Below are 23,003 nucleotides of genomic sequence, written 5' to 3' on the forward strand. Positions count from 1 at the left end.
TTTTATTGGAATATAGTCAGTCAATTATAATTAACATGGATCGTAAAAAATATGCGTCAATCCAAGGTTCTATACTACATTAACACGACGAAATAAAATTAATAAGAAGATAAGTAAAAGCGATTGAAATAATGTTACAATAATGGTAAAAATAAAAGCCGAAAACTGAAAATATGAATCAAAAAGACAGAATGAAGAGTATGTATAACGGAAATCAAAGAGTGAAGGATTCTGCTCCATTGTGACTGCATTTAAGTCATCTTACACAGAATCCTTAACAACTGATCACGGTTATCACGCCGACTCCAGTCAGGTATTTTGCATCTATCAACATGGATCAGATCAGAAAACAACAACTTCATATACGAATGTAATATTTTAATTTGGCCGCTCCTAATATTCTTCCAACTTACTGCTACATAACCAAGCATTGACTATCGGGGTAAGCAGTAGTCAGAAAAACGTAACACATTTCCAGATCACCTCGGTCGATAAAAATTTAAATCCTTGTCAGTCGATTTGTAATCGCTGCCTATTACCCTATTCCCAACCTAAAAATTGCTTAGTCAGTCGTTCTATGAAACGCGGAGAGTGCTTAAAAGACACAATGATCGATAGCTGTCGGGCTATGCATGCTTTCCGTCTCTATAGTCACATAATAATAATCAGTGTACTTCTGAGTAGTGCATCGGCCCTCTCGTTAACAGTTTATTAGAGACTAGTAGGGAATATAGAGAGATAACTTTTTAAATGATATACAAAAAACTTTCAGGAAAATGATTTCTGTTTAACTTTGAAAAGATCCCACTCCTTATTTTTCTTATTTGACGAAAACTGTCTTTTATGGATTAAAATTGATCTAATTTATATGTGAAGTGACAAGGTTGATCGTATTTTCGATAGTTTTCGGTGATGATTTACCACGTTTTATAAAAAAATAGCTATCCACACAACTTTTAAAAAATTGACCACTGTTGATAATTTTTACAGAAAAATAATATTATCTACTGAATCATTTGAAAAATGGAATCGCCGATCAGAGATTTCAGTCTCAGTGTGGTGTACGCTACTCATGTTTTCGGATATAAGTAGTATGTAACACCAGTCGAAAATGGAATGTTTGCGAGCAGAAGGTTGAAGAGACGGAAATGAACAGAGAGAAGGAAACTGAAAGCTATCGAGATAACAGCAGAAACGAAGCTTTTAAGAGACAATTCAAATCAGATGTGCAAATGATGTATTGGATGAATGATTTTCACATTGTAGTGAACCACTGTATGATCACGCATTAATCAATAAGTTGGTTTCGTCGACCTGAATCTTCCTCCACTACATTTGATGTCATTGCCAGACGGGAGGTAGAGAGGGTGAAGTTCTGAGGACTCTGTTGCGGGGCTAGGAAAAGAGGGGCTAGTTAGGGTTGTTCGGTTCAGTAAGGTGACGTTGAACAGAGTGTTCTGGCTAGGCGACGTTGATTATAGCAGTTGCTGTCAATGGGGAAAAACGGCAGGTCGTGTGTCTCTTGGGAGAACACGGGATGTAGATGGCTCAGTGGGTCGCTGGAGCGGTGTTAGACCTCCCGGCTTCTGGGTGGATATCGGGTTTAAATAACCTGTCAGGTCGTCGGAGCGCGCCAGCCGACTTGACATTTTGATGGGGAGCGTGGCACAGCGAGCAGAATAACCGCGGGAGCGACCGTGTAAAGTGGGGACTAGTGTGGTGCATGCTACATATGTTAACAGATGTAGGCAGTATATAACACCAATCAAAAGTGGAATGCTTGTCAAGAGAAGATTGAACTGAAGAGAACAGAAAACAAAGTATAAAGGAAGTGGAATGAAAACAAATCTGGGAGAATCATGAAGCATGTAAAGGACAACGGAAGAAAGATATGCAAATAAAAGTATTCAATGTATGGTTTTCATAATTTACTAAGGCACTTTGTAATTTTGCACTAACTTATGAAATGATCACCTCCACCAAATTTCCGTTCCCTACACTATTATAAAACTCCTTATTAAACTAAATTTAAAACCGTCTGTGAATTAAGTCGTATGATATTCAAGTCTACTGGTCAGTAGGACAGCTTCAGTATATTGAATTGATATTTGATGATCTACACTTACCATACTATAGACACTGATGATACAGAACATAACCTGAAAATCCTGGACTTGATCTTATTTTAAGAGTTATGGGTCATTATCCTTATTGAGGAGCCACAAACACTGTTTTCTTATCTTGCTCTTAAAATCTCTCGTTACCAGTGGTGTTCAACTAGGTCTGTTGTGAGATAGGAACTCACTGAAGACAATGGTGTACAGTGGCGCAACTTCGTGGATTGGTTGAAGTTAGACATTAACTCCATTGGATGCCGACTTAGTGGTCTAGTTGGTTAAGCGCTTCTCCCGAGACTGACAGGTCCTGGGTCCGAATCACTCGGGGGCGGGATCGTGGATGCGCACTGCTGAGGAGTCCCACAATAGGACGAAACGGCCGTCCAGTGCTTCCAGGTTTTCCATGGTGGTCTAGCTTTAGTTGACTCATGACTTCAACCAGTGAAATTTCTAAAATTCTCCACAAAACCCTTTTTGATTTAAAAACTAACCATTTAAACAAAATCATTGTGTTTCTGAAAATTGTATTAACTATTGCATACACTTCAATTCATTGTGTATTTTAATCCAAAGTAAATCCAGAATAAAACATTTCCATCGGTACTATTAATATCTGTTGTATATATATAACAGGAATTGTGCTTAATTTAACAATTGATCGATCTATTATTATAGATATGTTTCCATTTACTTGCAATTTCTACTAATTAATTTCATCCAGAAAGTCCATTAAATTAATGAGTATAAACAAGCAGTTGAAAATGACCATATTGAATTATTCACCTGTGAAAAATACTTTGACTGGAGGATACATAGGATTTAAGTATCAGTGTATTATGAATAACAACATTATGTTTATCCTCTAATAAACATAGTTAAGTAACATAAATTGTAATAAACAATAACCATTTTCACCATTAAAATCACGAGTGAATTTGAGCTAGGATGCTGTTGGAAATCTAAAAGCATTGGATGACCATTTCATCCTAGTACAGGACTCCGTACAAGTGCGGTTCCACGACCCTGGAGGTGGGAATCGAACCCAGGTCCATTGATCTCGCGTGTAAACACTTAAGATGTAGACCACTGAGCCGATGGTCTAGCTCATATCAGTTCGTGATCTTAATGGGGAAAATCCTATAATCTCCACAAATCTGCTATGCTAAAAATAATAACTGTGTGATTGCTCATTCTAATATTAATGACCAAATCATTTTAAACATGAATTTCAGGTTTCTGATAGGTGAAATACATCTATGTTTTGAATGATTTTGAATATGTGACACTAGATTATATCTGAAAAGACATCATCAGAAACAATTATAAAATAATCCGTATGTTAGATGGTTGGATTCAGTCCAAAGAAAACCCTTTTTGATCCTGGTTACTTTCTAGTTGGTAATCTTGAGAGGATTGATACTACCCACGGGATTCGAACCTACATCCCCCAACTTCACAGTTTCAAGTATGAACACTAATCTAGTTGGGGTAATTCTAACCTTCTGTAGGGTTAGTCCTTAATGTATATCATACAATTATAGAAGTGACATACGTGTATTAGTGAAACATTTTATCGAACCAGCAAATTTACTGACTACAAAAAAAGGTATTGTAATATTTGCATAAATGGTTTGAACGTAAAACTTTTATCTAATTAATATCAGATGTGTTTTGTGGATATTATAGTAATTTCAATGATTAAGATCATGAGTTAGTTGAAGCTAGACCACCATGGAAAACCTGGAAGCACTGGACGGCCGTTTCGTCTTATTGCAGGACTCCTCGGGAGTGCGCAAAATTGTTTCAAACATGATTTTTTTTTAAAATCATTTTATCTCCAATTGAAATTGTATTCCTTTTTCACGTAAAAATATACATCGAAACAAATTGTACATAAATTCTTGTAATAAATAAATCAAACGTCTATTGAGTGGATCTCTTGAGAATATATTGTGTAGTTGTCAAAAAAATAATTGGTTGAAAAATAATCATCACCCCTATTTTTGAATAGATTGTCAGCTATTGTGAAAATGAAATACAAACCAGAATTTTTCTACATTCAAGAGGTTTCAGTAATTTCAATTTGATATCTATGTTCAACTAAAATTTTCCAAGTCATTATTATTATTATCCATTTGTAGTGCTGTAGCGTGGCGTCGAGTCACCGTTGACTATGATCACCACTACACTGAAAGTACGTGCCAATTACTGTGTTAGATCCCTCCGTAGGCCAAATATCAGGAGGCAATTGAAGGTTGCAGTAAGATGTATTTGTTGGCAATCTCGTAGTATCGGAAGAATATCGAGATCGTCCCAAAGAGTACAAGTGGAACTACTGAGCTTAACCGAGAGCGTGCAAGGTCACAGTCAACGGAGGAATGCTTTTTTTCAGTACAGTTAAACAAATCAGTACAGTAAAACAATCACTGGTAAAATTGGTTATAATATTAATTATTTCCATTATACCAATCGCGTTCTCTTGATAAAAGTAGGTCGCTACACGTTTATGCTCATTAGATTAAGATATAACTTATGTTTGATAATCAAGTTTACAATCCCATTGTGAATAATTCAATACACATTTGATAAGAGACTAATGAGCTAACTAATTTAAAGCGTAATTATATAATTCATTATGGACATTTTCGTCATTGAACTGTCTTGAACTTTTTTCTTCGAAACAAAACGTAAATAGGAATAAAATGTATTTAGTATTAAAATTCTCTATTCGATAGTTGATTGGTAGTTGAAGTAGTGAATTACAGTCAGTCAGGCAGTAACAACGTGAAACTTCGTACGTACGTACATCAGTTCGAGTTGCCATACCAAATTATCACACACATACAACTGTCGATTCAAAACCCATAGTGGTAAAGGTAGTAAAAGTATAAGCAGTAATCAAAAAGTTTAGGGTTTGAAGATGTTATCCAAGGAGTATGATCCAGTGAAATAAATTTGGAAAGAGAAAAAAAGGGATATGAAGAATTCAGAAGATAAGAATTCGGGAGAACATAAAGAGTGAATACACCTGCGCCATTGCAAACGATTTTGAGCAATGTCATTCAAGGTTTCTAACCATCGGTTGCTATCGTCACGCGGATCCCAACCAGGTAGTCTACACCTACCAACATGACTCAGTCCATTTGTCATTGACTCCATGGATTTGTGCCCCTACCTTTCTTCCAATCTAATCCTATGCCATTGAACATCGCACGTCGAAGCAGTCAGTAGTTGGACATACGTAACACGTGTCCTAGCCATCTCAACTGATGAAGTTTCACCACTTCATTAATTGATTTGCCATCCTTACCTAGTACCCGTTTCCTAACAACTGCATTACTTACTCGGTGGTCCCAGAATATACGAGCAATGGATTGAAGACACCTATGATCAAATACTAGCCACCTACGAATATCCTCTACTCTTACCGGCCATGTTTCACTGCTGAGCAGTAGACCCGTCCTTTGGTTTTTAGACAGATATCTCGCCTACGCCATAAATGACCCAAGTTGGCAAAAGCTAGTCGAGCCTTCTGTATCCGTGCTGAGATTTCGTCACACACCAGACCACAAGGGCTGATGAGACAGTCGACACGCTCAACTACTTCACTCCCCTTCATTAGTTCGGGTGTCGATGGAACCCAATTCTGAGGCAACATTTCGCGTTTCGAGGGGGAGAAATGCAATTCTAAATCTTGTCAAATCTAATTCGAAACTGTAATAATGCAATAAAATATGAATTCAGACAAAAAACAAAATACGAACAAATAACCATGCAGAAAAAACAATGTATCCTACCGGTAAATAAATTGTATAAACTAAATTTTAATAAGATCTTGAATCAAGTTAATCCATTCAACATTTCGTTCAGATATTTGAATGAATTATATTTACTTTAACTCCGCCTAAAGCCCCTCTAGGACTACTACCGGTCCCAATCCCGGATAAAGGAGTGTTGAGCATGAGGTTAACGACCATATCCCGTAGAAAATTAACTCGCTAAAAAAACTCTAGCCAGAAAAAATAATTCGAACCATCTAAACTCTGCCTTGGGATTTGAAAGGCCTTCATTTAGAAGAGTTATGACGCCTTATGGTGAAAGTCAAGTTCCTTCAGAAGACATGAGGTTGATGTCCCTTCTGACAACCAGAGCAACCATTTAGGTACACGGAATGCTCGTAAAATGTGGGAGACCGAGAGAGTTATCCAAATTGCTGCAGAAATGAAAAAATACAACCTAGAGGCACTTAGGATCAGTGAAACACATTGGACGTAGGTTGGATCGTGACTTTAAATCTCGAACTATACAGTTAAGTTTTTTGGATTATAATCGATTATTTAATTAGTAAACTGAATAGAAATAGTGAGGATTTGAAGTTCGTAGAATATGTAGTAACATTCTGTATCAGTATGAACTCATAATTTCAAATGTAATAAAATCTTACTAGTTTTAGATTTCGCCAACTCTTTTTATTTCCGAATTATCGACTGTATGTATGTTTGTGTGTGTGCGTATGTATGTTCCTAAATTATATTTCAATTTTTATCGATTGTTTATATTTCAAACTATAGTGTAACTCACTATGAATTATGATTGTGTCCAGGATTGATCCCTAGGAACTACTAAGTAATCTTATATTACAACGAAGTACTTATTTAAACTTCTCTGATACTTAATGGTTAGCTCAAGTTTTTTACAATACAAAATTGTTAGAAAAAGACTTACCGTAAAATAAAAAGACTCATGATCTTAACCATTGAAATTACTGTAATATCCACAAAACCCATCTGATATTAATCAGCATATGCTCACTAGTGACTGGCTTCATGAGGTATATCCTGGAGTTCTAGTGAGAAGTAGTGACCAGTGGAGTTCAACCAGGTCTGTTGTGAGATACGAACTCACTGATGACAATCGTGGATGTGTCGCTCAATTTCGTGGACTAGTTGAAGTTAGACATTAACACCGTTGGATGCCGGCTCAGTGGTCTAGTGGTTAAGTGCTCACGCGCAAAACCAGTAGATCCTGGGTTCGAATCTGGCAGGGGGCGAGGTCGTGGATGCGCACACTAGGACTAAACGGCTTTCCCGTGCTTTCAAGCTATCCATGGTGGTCCAGCTTCAACTAATTCATGATCTTAACCATTGAAATCACAACAATCTCCACAAAACCCATCTGATATTAAACAACAATAGAATCTAATTACGCAACATGTGATTGTAACCAATTATAAGAATTGATTACATAATATAAAACTCGCATCATATATTTCACCTCAATATAAAAATAAATTTAAAATAAGGTCTATTTAACTAACATGTCGCTTCATTCAGTGTAAAATTTAAAAATATGGATTTATTTAAACTAAAAGTTGGACAATTTTTATTCTTGTCTCCTCTAAACAAAATGTTCTTTTTTATGTGAAACAAACAAAACATACAAAAGAGTAAATGAAAGAAGTCCTAAAAGGAAGTCAAGTATAAATATGGATATATTCTTACGTAAATAGTTACTATCCTATGACTTAAAAAAAAGTTTAATAATATAATTTAACACCTTGGTTGTTCCTATTATTCAATTATATGTATGTGATGTTAAGTTATTTAGACTAGTGGTAACATCTCAATTGATAGAAATTTATCACATTGAAGATTAAATATACATCAAATTTATTACTAATCAATGTAAATATAAGTCGGTCTCCATTCAGATAGTTGAGTGGTAACATCATACACTGTGAAGCAGGGTAGTTTGATTTCGAATCCATCAAGGGTATTCACACCGCTTATGATTTCAGAAACTGATTAGTGTCAATTAGTGCGAAACTTAGCTCCATCAGGGTGTTCAACAGGCTACTTTTATCAACCCAACATCAAGATATGGTTCATCCAATGTCAATTGATTGTCAGTAGTAGTCATATTGCAACATCATTGATAAATTTCCATCACCATTAAATACTACTGTGATGTGGGTTGCTTATATTCACATAAGTAGTATATGATGGTGGTCAGGCACAGAATGTATTTCAGAAGAACGTCGATGAGAAGAGAACGGGAATGAAACGCAGTTGGTATGAAAATGCAAAACCAATGAAGTCTGAATCATTTTGCAACAATTGATGAACATTTTGCAAATTAAGCATTTACTTTATGATTGTTAGTTTTTATTAGCAAGTCCTGTAATTTTGTGTCAAATACATCCGGCTATCCCCAATGGTGTTCTTGTTCACTACACTACTACTACTGAGGAATCAGTTTACATATATATGATTAGAGTATGATATTTCATTTGGTCTAAATGAAAGTGGATCAACCACAAATCCGAGTAAATATTTAACGACACGAACTAAGATCAACTTAAATGCTATTGAATCAACAATGAACAATTCTTTGAGATTTCAATAAATAATGAAGATTATCCATCTTCACCAACTACTGAAACAAAAACTTCATTATTGTGTTGATATAGAAATTCCTTATAATATATCTCCCCACGTGTGCAAAACTATTTCGTTCTTTACTACATAATCTTCAATAACTAATTTGTCAAGACCTTAACTACTTAGAATGCTTAATGATTATAACAGTTATGTAAAATTTGTCATTATTTTATGCAAATTTAGAAATTACACTAAACGGTTTGATGTTTTACATATATCTGGATATTTTTTAAAAACTGTATATGAGACTTAAACATCAAAACGATCTAATTATTTTGTAGAAGAAAAAAAACAATGTTGTCTTGTAGCGGCTGTGCTTCGTTAACCAATCACCTTCGTAACCGTTATTATATATACCTCAATGGTGTTTTAAATCAGAAGGCAAAGAGGAGCAGCAACTACAGTTTTATTAGCAGATAGCTCAGAACACAAAGTGGAGAGGGAAACGAGTGAGCCAGCGAGTCGAGTGAACAGGATTAAAGTGTACATCCATATATACACAGTGAAATAAATATATCATCGTATCAATTAAACAACTAATAGTAAAGCTAGCAGAATGAATATATGAGTAGGTAGTAAGCAATTCTCAAGCATACATAATCATACATTCGCAACAATAATAAAGGTCAGTCAGTCAGCTACAACGTAGAACCAGGCACATATATACATCGGTCCAAGTTGCTATACCGCATTAACACAGCAAGATGAACACCGGATTCATAGAAGTAGTTAATTCAATGGTGATAATATATAAAAGATTGAATAAAAGGATATAGTACAGGAAGATAGAATTAGTACGTAGAGAGATATGAAGAAATTTTAATCTCATAATTTAATGGAAGACAGAGAGTGTACACCTTTACGCCATTGTGTTCGATTCTGAGCCATGTCACCAAGAGTCTCCAACAAGTGATTACGATAATCACGCGAATGACTAGGTTCATTAAATATTTATTTATTTTAACACATAGATATTGGTACAAGGAGGCACCAAATACATATGCGCCACACAGATCTCATCTGATATGTATGAGGGCTGTGATACTGCCTGGGTGCCCAAACCGAAGCAGGTGGTTTTCTTAGGGGACCACACCCGGAGACTTCGACCTACAGGTCTGATCCACAAGGCAGTGGAGCATTGTAAGGAAATACAGTCCCATGGTAGACGGTGACCAACAATTGGTTCATACGCCATTTGTTCCCTTAGGGTACTGGAGCCCATGTGCATCATTGGTTTGAAATCAGGGTTTTCCAACTCCCCTAGGTGAACTCTCCATGTCCACCAACCCGGTTAAAGCGCCGGACATTCGATTTTTGTCCTGTCAACAACACCCCCGCCGCGAGAAGTCAGTGAGTAGGAGTTAACAAACAAGCTTAATCAAATTAATTGTGAACAAACTCAATCGCACATAAGTTGCTATTAGTCTGTTTATAAAACATGTTCTAAATTAAATAATCAAAATTGTTTTTTCCCAGAATGTTCAACTAATACAAATATCTTTTTTTTAACGTACTTCACTTATAAGTAACTAATAAATTATACATTAAAGTATTTAGTTTTGATGTACACTAGTTAAATGAAGAATAACGATACCAATCAGTTATTCAACGTATTGAGTATATGACTTGACGAACGATTAGTTTGTTAACAAACAACTCCATATAGAGAGAAGTAAAACCAGAATTATAAAAGATAGTCGAAATGATGTGGTATAATTGAATGAAGTGTTGAAAAAAATATATCAAAAGATTTCAGGTATTGATTAAAATAGGATAATGAATAGATCATTTCGATAATTATCAAAAGCCTTTAAGCCTCAATTATAAATTATATGTTAGTAATGAGAAATAATAATTCCTTTGAGAAATGCATAAAGACAACTCGACAAATTTACAGAACAAACGAGGTAAATATAATAAGACAATAAGTGGAACTTGCAAAAAGTAGTAGGGATAATAAGATCATGTGAGAATTATGTACTGAACATGACTCTTGTATACAGTAATCAGATTTGTAACTGTAAGTTGCTACAATTTTAACCGGACACAAATGTTTGAATAAAATCTACTTTGAACCAGTTGTTTTGAATTTTTAGATGACCTTGAACGACGAACTATACATATTTTACAAGTGATTTATTAATAAATTTATAAAACCTAATTCTGAATTGGATCAGTCATAAACTGATTAATTTAACGTCTGTACAAGAAACTCAATGTTCGTTGACCGGATACCATCAGCAATAGCATTCTGTGGGAGAGAACAAACCCACTTCCAGCTGAGGAGGAAATTAGGATTTCTTGATGTTGATATTCAACACATAAAAAATATCGCTGTAATCTTGAATACTGTTTTCTCCATCCTAATAGGATACCGACCAACATTACAGACATTACCACTGTTTCATACAAGCAACAGCAGACTTTGTGCAGGACTGAAATACTTAAATTACGCAGTCGTTGACGAGTACTCAATATCATGTAATCTTATAATAAATGTTATTTCAATTTGATTAAGTTCATTTTATTTTTTGTAAAAGGATATTTTGTTATTATTGTTCTATCAGTGTTATTTACGTTACACTTGCATGGTATATTGAAAGTAGTAAGGTACATTGTTGCATATAATTTTTTAAATCACAAAATTTGGAAATGTGCACAACTTAGATGGGATTCTTCTAATTTTAAATCTATTTTTCCCACACAACTTTGATAGACGCACAAAACTTCAGAGACAACAGAACAAATGATGTTGAGTAGAATTCAACCAACCAAGTTTCCAAGTACATGACGAATAATCTTTCTTTTGCGATGAATGTGGTTTCGTGAAATGAAAGGAGTAGTTGTGATATAATAGCATACTTTTATACTTCTTTCAAAACTCATTGATCTAGGTAAAACTTGGATGCCATAAATGAGGATTAATACCTGAATGTCAACTTAATAATGGGATATCAAATATTATAGTGACTGTTAGCCGATATATTTGCCATAAAACTTAATCAACCATTTAACTAATAAAAATTACAATTCCGTTTTAATGTCCATTTCCTAAGATATGCTAATAGTTAAGCGAACTACATAATTTACTAATGTCATGTTATTTTCTGTCTTAACACTACTACAGTACATATGTTAAGACTGAATAAAGCAATTTGTGAAGAGCACAAGTAATGGTATCAGTCAAAAAAATTGTAGACTACTATTCGAAATGCTCTCACATGGCCACTTGTATATAGCCTCTGCCAGGGAAGTACTACTCACTAAATTCTCGTGACATTTCTGTTGTTTACGAAATTGAGAGGACAAAAATCGAATGTCCGGCGCTTTAACCGGGTTGGTGGACATGGAGAGTTCACCTAGGGGAGTTGGAAAACCCTGATTCCAAACCAATGATGCACATGGGCTCCAGTACCCTAAGGGAACAAATGGCGTATGAACCAATTGTTGGTCACCGTCTACCATGGGACTGTATTTCCTTACAATGCTCCACTGCCTTGTGGATCAGACCTGTAGGTCGAAGTCTCCGGGTGTGGTCCCCTAAGAAAACCACCTGCTTCGGTTTGGGCACCCAGGCAGTATCACAGCCCTCATACATATCAGATGAGATCTGTGTGGCGCATATGTATTTGGTGCCTTGGATTAGATGATGGTTAGGTAAAATATAACTGTCATATTACGTAATCAAGAAATACATTATTAATAATAATTACTATTAATATTATGGTTATGTTAAAAACATCCTAATCATATGTAGTACAATAATATTACGGTTACAAAACAATTCAACAAGTAAGGATTATTAATTGAAAATGATTTCTAATAAAATACAATCATCAAATTAATATATTACATAACCAATTATGCAAATATATGGATAGGAATCCAGCTCCAGCTACGCCGATGGAATCAGATACAGTTGCCATTGCCATTGCAGATTCACGATAGATCGGAGAAGTCTATAAAGTTAAAAATATATGCATAAAGACATGTATAAAAATGTGAGAGTTGGTAAAACCTCTCTCTTTCTTTATATATCAGTTTAATAGAAACATCTTGCAATGTTTACATGTTGAACTAGGAGAAATGTCTATTACTAAGGTCTACACAAACATAAAATTAGTTATCACTAATCAGTGATCAATTAATTATAAATATCTTAGTACTATAAGTCAGCCGTGGATGAAATAACTAAGTTGTATTTCAGAATGAAACTTGGTGACCAAGGTTTTTAGTTATCAGGGAACATTAACTTCCTGAAGACTTCAGGAATGTTTAGCTAACAAGCATCGATTAGCTCAAAACATAAGTCAATCAGTTGTTTCCTGTCAACTACCTCCAACAGTCAAACACTGAGAGAATAGACAGATTAGTAGAAATTCCACTACAAATTCAGTTGTATGCATTGAAATGGTAGTGTATTTCATTTATGTCATCCTAATGCTAAATAAGTAATAATGGAACATTTTAATCGTTTAAAGATCCCCGTCATATTAAAAGACTAATATTTGAACGAAGAATATTCTTTTCGATAAATTCTCTTCAGGTTCTACAATTCATATATCAAATTATTAATCCGAAAAATGGCCAAGTTAAGGGTAAAGTACATCGTTTAGAGCATGTGAATTTAGGATTGTGATAAACAAAATACAATAAAATTGTTAATGTTAATATGACTCATATAGAATGTTCACTTGAATCTACGTATATGTTAAATGAAATTTTAAGATCCATGATCAGAATAAATATGGGTCAAATAGGGTGAGAGAGAAATAATACTGCAATTACAATTCGATCAAATAAGTAAGACGTAATACGGAGGAATGAATGCGAAGTGAATGAATCATGTAAAGGGGAGATTAATGATATTTAACCAATAGTACGAATAATAATAATAATAATAATAATAATAATAATAATAATAATAATAATACAAAGATTTATGAATAAAGATAACAGGGACAATTACAATTAACTACGAAAGGTCATAGTCAAATTGGGTCATTCAATAGTTAAGATTACGATTGATTAATTGGCCTTGATGTTGGCCAGGGGAGGAGGAGTAGCTGAATATATTTCTTCTGTACGCATAGCTCCAGTTACTTCATTCGGATGGCTACTGCTTCAGCCGTTTGAAGGACTTTCAGTCTGACCAGTTTTGGCAAAAAATTACTTACCTTATAAATAATTGGAAAAGATTGGTTTATACTGGCACTATGACCGGTTTGTACTAAATGGGCCAATATTGAGCTGTTCATCTTCTTCATCAAACCTTTGTTTAATCACGCTGGAAGGTGTTCACGAGCACGAAAATGTAAATTCCTAGAACTTCGACCAATATAACTCGCTCCACAGGAGCAGTTGAACTGATAAATACAAAATGAGGTGGTCATTCTAGGTAATTCATCTTTTAGCTTCGGTGTAACCATTGGGCGTGTAGAAAATACTAATCGCAGTTCTCCGGCGTTAAAAGACTTTTGTATTGTCCTACGTAGTCTCTGAGTTAGTATTTCGCTAGCCGCATCCCCTCTGAATTGTAAACGCATGAACAAGGATTTCTTCTTCACTGTTTGTATTTCGCCTACTTTCGCCTTCGTGACCATATATTTAATTATAAACTTTCTAGGTTAGCCGTTCTCCCTGAGAGTATTATGCAAGGTGGTAAGCTCTTGTTCGACTATATCAGCAGAACATATAGTGCGAATACGGTAGCTAAGGTTTTTGATCAAATTTCGTTTGTACTGTAGAGGTACAAAGCTCAGGAAATTCGTATACTGCCCAGTCCAAGTACTTTTTCTGTTTATATTCCTTTTTAACGATCCATCCACTCTCTTAGTCAAGAGAACGTCCAAAAAGGCTATTCGGTCATCATTCTCTTCTTCAGATGCAAACTGAATGACTGGATGCACTTCATTAAATCGTCTAAGAACCTCTTGCGGCGACATATTATCTTTACAGAGGATGAACGTGTCATCCACGTATCTACAGTAAAATGTGAAGTTGTGAATAATCTTTTTTAGTGGACCATTTTCTAGTTTGGCTTGTTTGGACAACAGGAAAGATTCACTAGTTCTATGTTTCGGCCTAATTGACAAGAACACTTCAACGATGACATCTCAGACTATGAAGCTGAATGAACGAAGTTTAAATCTCACAATGACCACTAATTCCCTAAAGATTACAGGCATAGGTTGCTGAACAATACCAACTAGTAAGAAACTTTGGTTTAGCTATTTGCTTTAGACGATCTTTAACATCGTCAGTTTATTTATTACATTAAGTAGAAGATTTCTTTATATAAGAATACAATACCAAAGAAAGTATTTTTGTCATTATTGCCTATTAACTTACTTCTTGAAGAATATTATAAAATGTGTTAACATAAGTTAAACCACCCAGGCATCCTTCATAAAATATCACAATGAACATTATCCATATATATGGTATATAAGAATAGATCACTTGTAATAAACAAATTACAAAATTCATAGCCTGTTTGGATAATTGAACAAAAAGAAATAATGATAATAGTTAATTATGAGTATATATTTTTTATTTATTTTAACACATAGATATTGGTACAAGGAGGCACCAAATACATATGCGCCACACAGATCTCATCTGATATGTATGAGGGCTGTGATACTGCCTGGGTGCCCAAACCGAAGCAGGTGGTTTTCTTAGGGGACCACACCCGGAGACTTCGACCTACAGGTCTGATCCACAAGGCAGTGGAGCATTGTAAGGAAATACAGTCCCATGGTAGACGGTGACCAACAATTGGTTCATACGCCATTTGTTCCCTTAGGGTACTGGAGCCCATGTGCATCATTGGTTTGGAATCAGGGTTTTCCAACTCCCCTAGGTGAACTCTCCATGTCCACCAACCCGGTTAAAGCGCCGGACATTCGATTTTTGTCCTCTCAATTTCGTAAACAACAGAAATGTCACGAGAATTTAGTGAGTAGTACTTCCCTGGCAGAGGCGTATATAGCCGTTGCCAGGGAAGTCCTATAAGTAATCAAAAGTTATTAACATTAGTCACAATGAACTTGTAGATATTTGAACACTTCTTGAAACATGAATAATAAAATTAGTAACGACTAGTTAGTATATTAATTGAGATTAACCTCAGTATTTTCAATATACATTAAGTATTTTCTTTTATTCAGTAATATTCTATACATTTTTATAAATGAGTAACGTATATTGAAATGAAGTTTTCAGTTGGCGTAGTTATGTATAACTGTATACTATGAATGTGTTAATGTAATTTATAGTTGAACATGTCGAATGAAAAGACATAAATATGGTTAAACATAAGACTTGATGTGAAAATTACACTCACATATACAAGTCATCAAGTAAATGCAGAGAAAAAAAAGTAGTCTTAAATGTTGGATACAGTTCAGCCAGTTTGATTAAATAAATTAGTCAGAAATAAAAAATGTACTTTTGAAATTCTTTATAAATTTATAAAGAAGCACTCATATTATGACTACTTGTTGACTTCGTTCACGTAATTACTAGACTTTTCCAATATCATCAGTTTGGGGATTTGTGGGGATTGTAGTATTTTCACAGTTGAATTCACGAGTCGATCTAAGCTAGACCACTACTGAAAACTTGAAAGCACTGGACGGCCGTTTCGTCCAGTCCACATTTACGATCCCACATGAGAGGTACGAACACAAGACACTCGGTCTAGCGCGTGAACGCTTAACCTCAACCAATAATATTATGAATAAATTGAAATTAGACATTAACATTGTTGGATGCCGGCTTAGTAGTCTGGAGATTAGACGTTCGCACCCGAGAACGGTTCTGGGTTCGATTTCCACATGCGGGGCTATAGATGTGCACTGATGAGGAGTCTCATACTAGGACGAGTCGGCCGTCCAGTGTTTCCAGGTTTTCAATGGTGGTCTAGCTTAGATCGATTCGTGAATTCAACTTTTACAATACTACAATCTCCACGAATCCCCATACTTATATAATTTTGTATGGTGTCGAATAAAATATGAATACTAGGAAAAAAAATGAGGCGATCGTATCAGATTCTTGGTCATAATTAGACAGCTGTCATAACGAATTATATCAATCCTAATGATTGATTTGACCTGAGAAAATTAAGAAAAACATATAGAATCATTATTCATTACATATTAAATATTACTTGTATTCTAGTAAACAAACCTATCAAAAACATTACTGGTGAACTGTTTGGGTGGGATAGGTTCATAGTTATCCTCAGGCGTCAACGAAAATAACGAAGTACAATTTCTAATAAAGTTGGATTGTAGATAATGGTTGAATCTAGAACGAGTATTTAATTCTGCTTTGAACTGGTCAACCTGATGTACTTACATCCTGGTGTTGATGTTTGTACAAATCCTTACAAGCAAAGTTTATGCCAATTGAACAACTAAGTAGCTATCTGGATCCAGTCACACAGTAGATAAAGTATTGAAATTTGAAGCGAAAATTACTGTTTGAGAATCACTGTGAACTTATGACTAAATGGTAATATCAAGGTAATCTACTGTATACATCACTAACATACAGGATATTAAAAAAATGAATTTATCTATTGAAAAGGATATTGGCTAAAATAACGAATTGAAAGGTTCTAGATTAAGTGCCTGACAGGATTGTGATTGCACAACTCAGAGAAGTTCAATATAAGAACAAGGTAGTTGCCCAGTGGTATCTAGTTTGAGGTAGTTTGCTAAATGATATCATTTTGTGGCGTAAGATGTATATAGATAAAACATTTCCACAAAAATTTCGAGCACTAATAAAAAGGAAAGACTTGAAATAAACTAAGATTATTATCCTTTAGTAAGAATCCAGTCAAATTACTTCACTTAAAGCTCTACCATTGCTGCTACCTTGATGTGGTGGTCTGACTTGACTATTGTGATGAACGAATCGAGCTATAATGGCTGTAGCAATCGTCCCGGTAGGTCCTACCATGTCCGAGGTCAAAGTTGTACCGCTGACTGTGCAGAGGTGTGACAGCAGTAAGGTGTTTAACTCAGACAACCGGCATGATAGTGATGCTGCCTTCCCACAAAGGAAGATTGGGGTTAGAGAAGGTTGAACCTAATAATGCCCACTCCGCCTTATCCCACGGATTTCCGTCTCCGGTGGTAAGGTTTCAACAAATATGGAGATAACACAAAAATTAACCACAAAAAACTCGTGTATAACAAGCCCCAAGTAGTTACACCTTGGGCACTGAGTCCATGCCCTCAGGTCACAAAGATCACCCCTAACCCGACTTTCTTTTCAGGTACCTCTAGGAGAACCCTTCTACAGTGTGGGCAACCGGGAAATGATAACCACTCTCATGCCTCTGACAGCACTCCAGAACACTGAATTCATGATCAATCTCCTTCAATTCCTATAATTCCACCTACCTCGACTATCAACCCTAAACTTCCTTCTCAAGTATCATCATAACCAACGATTCTAGTGCGCGAAATACTGTTCCAGGTCTACTGAAACCTCGCTCCAAACTAAACATTGGAGCCTTCAACGTACGCACCCCATGTCAAAACGATCTGCAGATCTCTTTGGCTAATATCCTAGAATTTCGTACAATTGATGTATGCTGTGTCTTCGAAACATACATACAGGATCTTAGTGTGTTCATTTATTTGACCTCATCTAGCGAAAACGGAGAGCCGATGAGATACACCCCCATATATTTGGTGACGCGGTGGCTAGTTCTAGTGGACTGGCAGGCGTAGGCATAGCACTGAGCACGAGGGCAGAACAAGCACCATTAAAATGGATCCCCGTTAACAGTCTACTGTGTGCTGTTCGGCTAAACGGATCTACAAGAACTCGTCAGGATAGGGACACACGTCGTTTCTGCCTATGCTCCCACTGACTGCAGCCCGGATGAAGAGAAAGATGAATTTTACAGAAAGCTTTCTGAACTTCAAAGAAAAACTAAACACTCAGATATAGTATTAGTAGCAGGTGACTTTAATCCCCCAGTAAGTAGCTTAAAACAAACACAAAGATATTTGGGTGGGTATTTTAGTGTTCCGGTTCAGTGAATAAATAATGATGACCGTCTGCTGCAACGGTGTCTAGGCAATCGTTTATTTTTGACAAGTACTAATTTTAGGCATAAGCAGTGACATCGTCTAACAGGACAACCCCTTGCACCAAACCAGCGATGGACTAAAATAGACCATACTGATATCATAGTTGGAGAGGCTCGATATTGGACTGCCGATCGTTCTGGAATACATGCTTGAACTCTGATCAAGCCCTAATACGAGCACTTATCTGCTTGTGCCTCACTGGATGCAGAAAAGCCATATTAATACCAAAGAGTTGATCTCAGAGATGAGAAAGCCAAAGGCAAACTCTAGGAACACCAGAAGTCACACTTAGGCGATTTCGAAAACGAGGTTGACCCAGATATCGCTCAGAAAGATATAAGAACAGCTGTAGAAACAGTAGTGACATCTAGTAGTGATTTTAAATAAAAGGTTACGAAAAATCAGTGGATTTCTGAGACATCTGTTGCACTGATGGATTCTCATAAACTTATCCTATCACGATGAAAGTTAAAAGAAATCAAATGTAGAATAACCAAAAGTCTACGGAACGATCGTGCGCAGTCTGACGATGATGGTTTCTCTTAACTTAAAAGCAGCATTTAACTCTGTAGACCAAGAGGTTCTATGGCAGTGTCTGTCATTGGAAGGTGTACCTCAGAAATACATAAACCTTATGAAAGGCTCTTTACTAGAACATTACCAGCCGAGTCAGAGCTCACGGCAAACTGTCATCTGATTTTGCAACCTCAAGTGGTGTCCGGCAAGGTTGTCCATTATCTCTATTTTTGCCCAATTTTATCGACTGAATTTTCGGGGATTGACTTAGAATACGCAGATGACATAGTCCTGTTTGGCGAAGACGCTGATAAAATGCAGTCTTTTGGTAGCACTGAGCAATAATGCCAGGATTTTCGGGATGTGTTTCTCCCTCTCGGAATGCAAATTGTTACTTCGAAACCGGCCTGAAATAAGGATAGGGAGTAGAGTGGTAAAATGAATCGACAACCTGTGTCTGCTGGGATCACCGGGTAAATAACAATAAGGTTAGACGCATGGTATCAGAGAACGGTGGTAAATCAATTGAAGTTGTGAATCTCTATCGACTGGGATGGTTGGGTTACGTATTACATATGCCCAACCATCGACTACCACGGCACGCAATGCTGACTAGTGTTGGAGATGGATGTAAGAAAGTTAGGGGGGGCAAGACCAAAACGTGGCATCAGCCCATAAAGTCACTAAATTCTGGTCTGATCCATGTTGGTAGGTGCAGACTATTTAGTTGGGGTCAGTGCGTCTATAGTAACCAGTGGTTGGGAACTCTGTGTGATAAGGCTCAGAATCGATCACAATGGTGTAGGTGTGTACACTCTTTGTCTTCCCTTAGACCATGAGAATAAAATTGCTTTATACCTTACTCCCTACGAACGAATTCTTTCTTCCTGTATCACATCCTTATATGCAATTATATATATATATATATATATATATATTACTATTGAAATAACTGACTCCATGAATATGGTGTCCATCATGTTGTGTTAATTAGGCATGGCAACTAGGAACGATGGATATATGTACCTGGTCCTACTTTAGAGATAACTGTCCAACTTTATTTAAAAACAGATCAGTAGTACAAAAAAATTAATGAACTTACTTGTAGCAATGACATAATCCAAGTAGTCTTAAATTGAATAAAACTGACTGACGACCTTGATAAGAATACACCAATTTGATAAAGTACTTGATACCTATATTATTTAAATGAACAACAATGGTAACAACGAAATATCATAGTGAAATTTGAAACGTAACAATATAAACAATACTTGAAGTAAACTATTTTATAGTGGATAGATTGTGTCTAGCAGTGAATGCATGTTTCGTTCTATATGGAATTCACTGATACCAGCTAGATTGTAGTGGTTTATCCTCGAAATATTTCTCATACTTCGCATATCAGTTACTCTGATAATCGTTAATACGCTCATTCCCAGGGACAAATAATTTTCGGAAGACAACTAAGAAGTGGTGACTACAGTTTATTGTAGTACAGCACAGGTTAAACAACTGAAAAGCATACAGTGCAAGAGGATATAAGAATACGGATAAGAATCACTGAACTGATAGAATTTAAGAAGTATATATATACAAGCATTCTAATAGGTCATCAAACGATTTACGTGACTAATATTTAAGCGAGTAAGAGGAGTATGTGTAGGCTATATCAATCATACAATCAAGGGATTAATATGAGCTCGGGATAAACTCCACATTTTAAAGTCATCTAAGTATATCGCAGTCAGTGTTGGGGAAGTTAGATCCCCAGAACTCACTTGGAAAAGGACCTAATTTTGTAATTTTATTCTGATAAGTTGAATTTCTTTGTTTTTGCGCCAAAAGCGCTCTTTTTACCTTCATGTTGTATTTCCCACTTGGGAGAATCTTAAACGCTATTGGTCCGTTGTATCTTTTAGTATGCTATTTTGTAACCCTTCACAAGGACGGTTTTGTACTGTATATATACGTTTTGAATTGTGTCTGTTGTTATCGCTCGTGCTTCTAACGTTTTGCGGAATATACTTCCCTGTTCGGACTTCAACTTCTGTCTCTAGTTAGCGGGGTTGAGACGCAATAGAATATTGGTTTTTGGTCACCAGTCTTTGTTCCGTTCGCAGTCTAAGTGAACTCGTAACCGCTTTAAACCTAGCAGTCAGCAACTGTGATTATGTTTTCGTTTAATTAGTCACTCAATTAGAGATATTTTGGAATACTTTCTACTAAAGAAAGAACTATGTTTTAATTTTTCTCCCATTGTGACTGACTGCCCTACATTTGACATATCCATCGCATAATGATGTGGTATTTGAGCAACCCTAAATTGATCCTGGAATGTTCACCTACTTACTTATTAGGGTTAAATAAGGGTTATATATTAGTGTTAGGATTAGAATCTACAGTTGGACGTTGAGGTTAAAAACTAGATTAAATATTCCTATCACGAACTGACATCAACTATAATACCAAAATGGTATTTAACCAAATGAGTGAATGAATTTTGCGCCAAAGAATAATACATATACGTTTGAAGAAGACATGAAACTAATGATATTGAACAATTGTTCATTGATGTTTATAAATCAGTGTAAAAATCAACTGACACTAATAATTTTTTTTAAATTCTACTGCGAAGAAAAGAATTTTATACCTCTCTATCATTTAGAAGTGAATTAAACAGTATAGTTTTGAGACACAGAATAAAAGTAGCCATCAAGAAAATAGATTATGCCGTTAAACTGGTTGTGATTGAAAAGACTATGTTTAGGATTCCAAATAGACCTAAAAATGATCGGACGATCACGTCGCATCGTACGGTATTAACCAATTTACATGTTTGTTTGGACACATATACAAAAGGAGGAGTAATCGAGCAATAAAATCAAATGTTATGGAACATATGTCCAGATGGCCTTAGAACCACTTAGTGACGAGTGCTCCAATAAACGTGGATGTAGAAAACCATGTTCATTGATAGCAAAGCACATAATCGAAACGGGACATAGAATCTACATCAATGGGACTCCTCAGAAGCGAGTACTCACGGTCCGCATGGGGGACTCGAATACAGTATCCTCGGTCTCGCGCATGGACGCTTATACTCTAGACAAATGAACCAGCATCCAACGGTGTTAATATCTAACTTCAATCGATCTATGATATCACGCGACCTTTCATCCATTGTCTGAGGTAAATACCTGTTTCTACCCGATACGGATTGAACTCCACTGGTCACAGCTTCTCACCAGAACTCTAGGAAATCCATCTTGAAGCCATTCACTAATCAGCAATAGTGAGGCTTTCAATGGTTGTCTAGCTTAAAGCGGCTTATAAAATCAACTATCAAAATGTATGGTTCAAATGAATTACCTTTTTCGGAACGAATTGGTCTTCTCATTGTTCTATTGAAGTATCTAGTCATTTAAATACTAGTGACTAGCTTCAACTTGAATGCTCATAAATCTAGTGAAAAGCATTATATGGTGAAGTTTAAACATCTTAAGAATTAAACAATCCTCTTGATGTTTTTCAATGATCTCCAAGATATATTGAAAAATTAACTGAAGTCAAAAATATGAACCAATGAATTTCAATTGCATGCTAAATAGTACTTTAACTAACATTAGTCTGTAACAAATACCTATCAATTAATTCAAATATTCTTTAAAAACCACTTAAACTATAAAAGTATTATCTTTATTGCTTAAATGACTTTTTGCTTGTAATATAATAAATATCAAGTAACGAATAACAACACTGTACAGTTTAAAAAAAACAATCTTATAAAATATCATCATCTTGACCCA

General features: G+C 35.7%; 1 protein-coding gene across 2 annotated transcripts in view; it reads right to left on the minus strand.

The window, feature by feature from the left end:
• Positions 1-23,003, minus strand: part of CLN3_1 (G1/S-specific cyclin cln3) — a 52,071-nt gene that overhangs the window by 8,103 nt on the left and 20,965 nt on the right. Inside the window, exons 13-15 of one of the 2 annotated variants that reach the window (XM_012937066.3) lie at positions 20,297-20,390; positions 14,909-15,049; positions 12,411-12,516 (exon numbers count right to left, since the gene is read on the minus strand). In XM_012937066.3, coding sequence (XP_012792520.3) covers positions 12,411-12,516; positions 14,909-15,049; positions 20,297-20,390 — 341 coding nt within the window. Of the gene's footprint in view, positions 1-6,998; positions 12,517-14,908; positions 20,391-23,003 lie in introns of those variants that run through there. The other variant, XM_051216765.1, reaches the window with a different exon arrangement.

Source organism: Schistosoma haematobium, chromosome 6 (genome assembly GCF_000699445.3).
Source record: "Schistosoma haematobium chromosome 6, whole genome shotgun sequence".
NCBI lineage: Eukaryota > Metazoa > Platyhelminthes > Trematoda > Strigeidida > Schistosomatidae > Schistosoma > Schistosoma haematobium.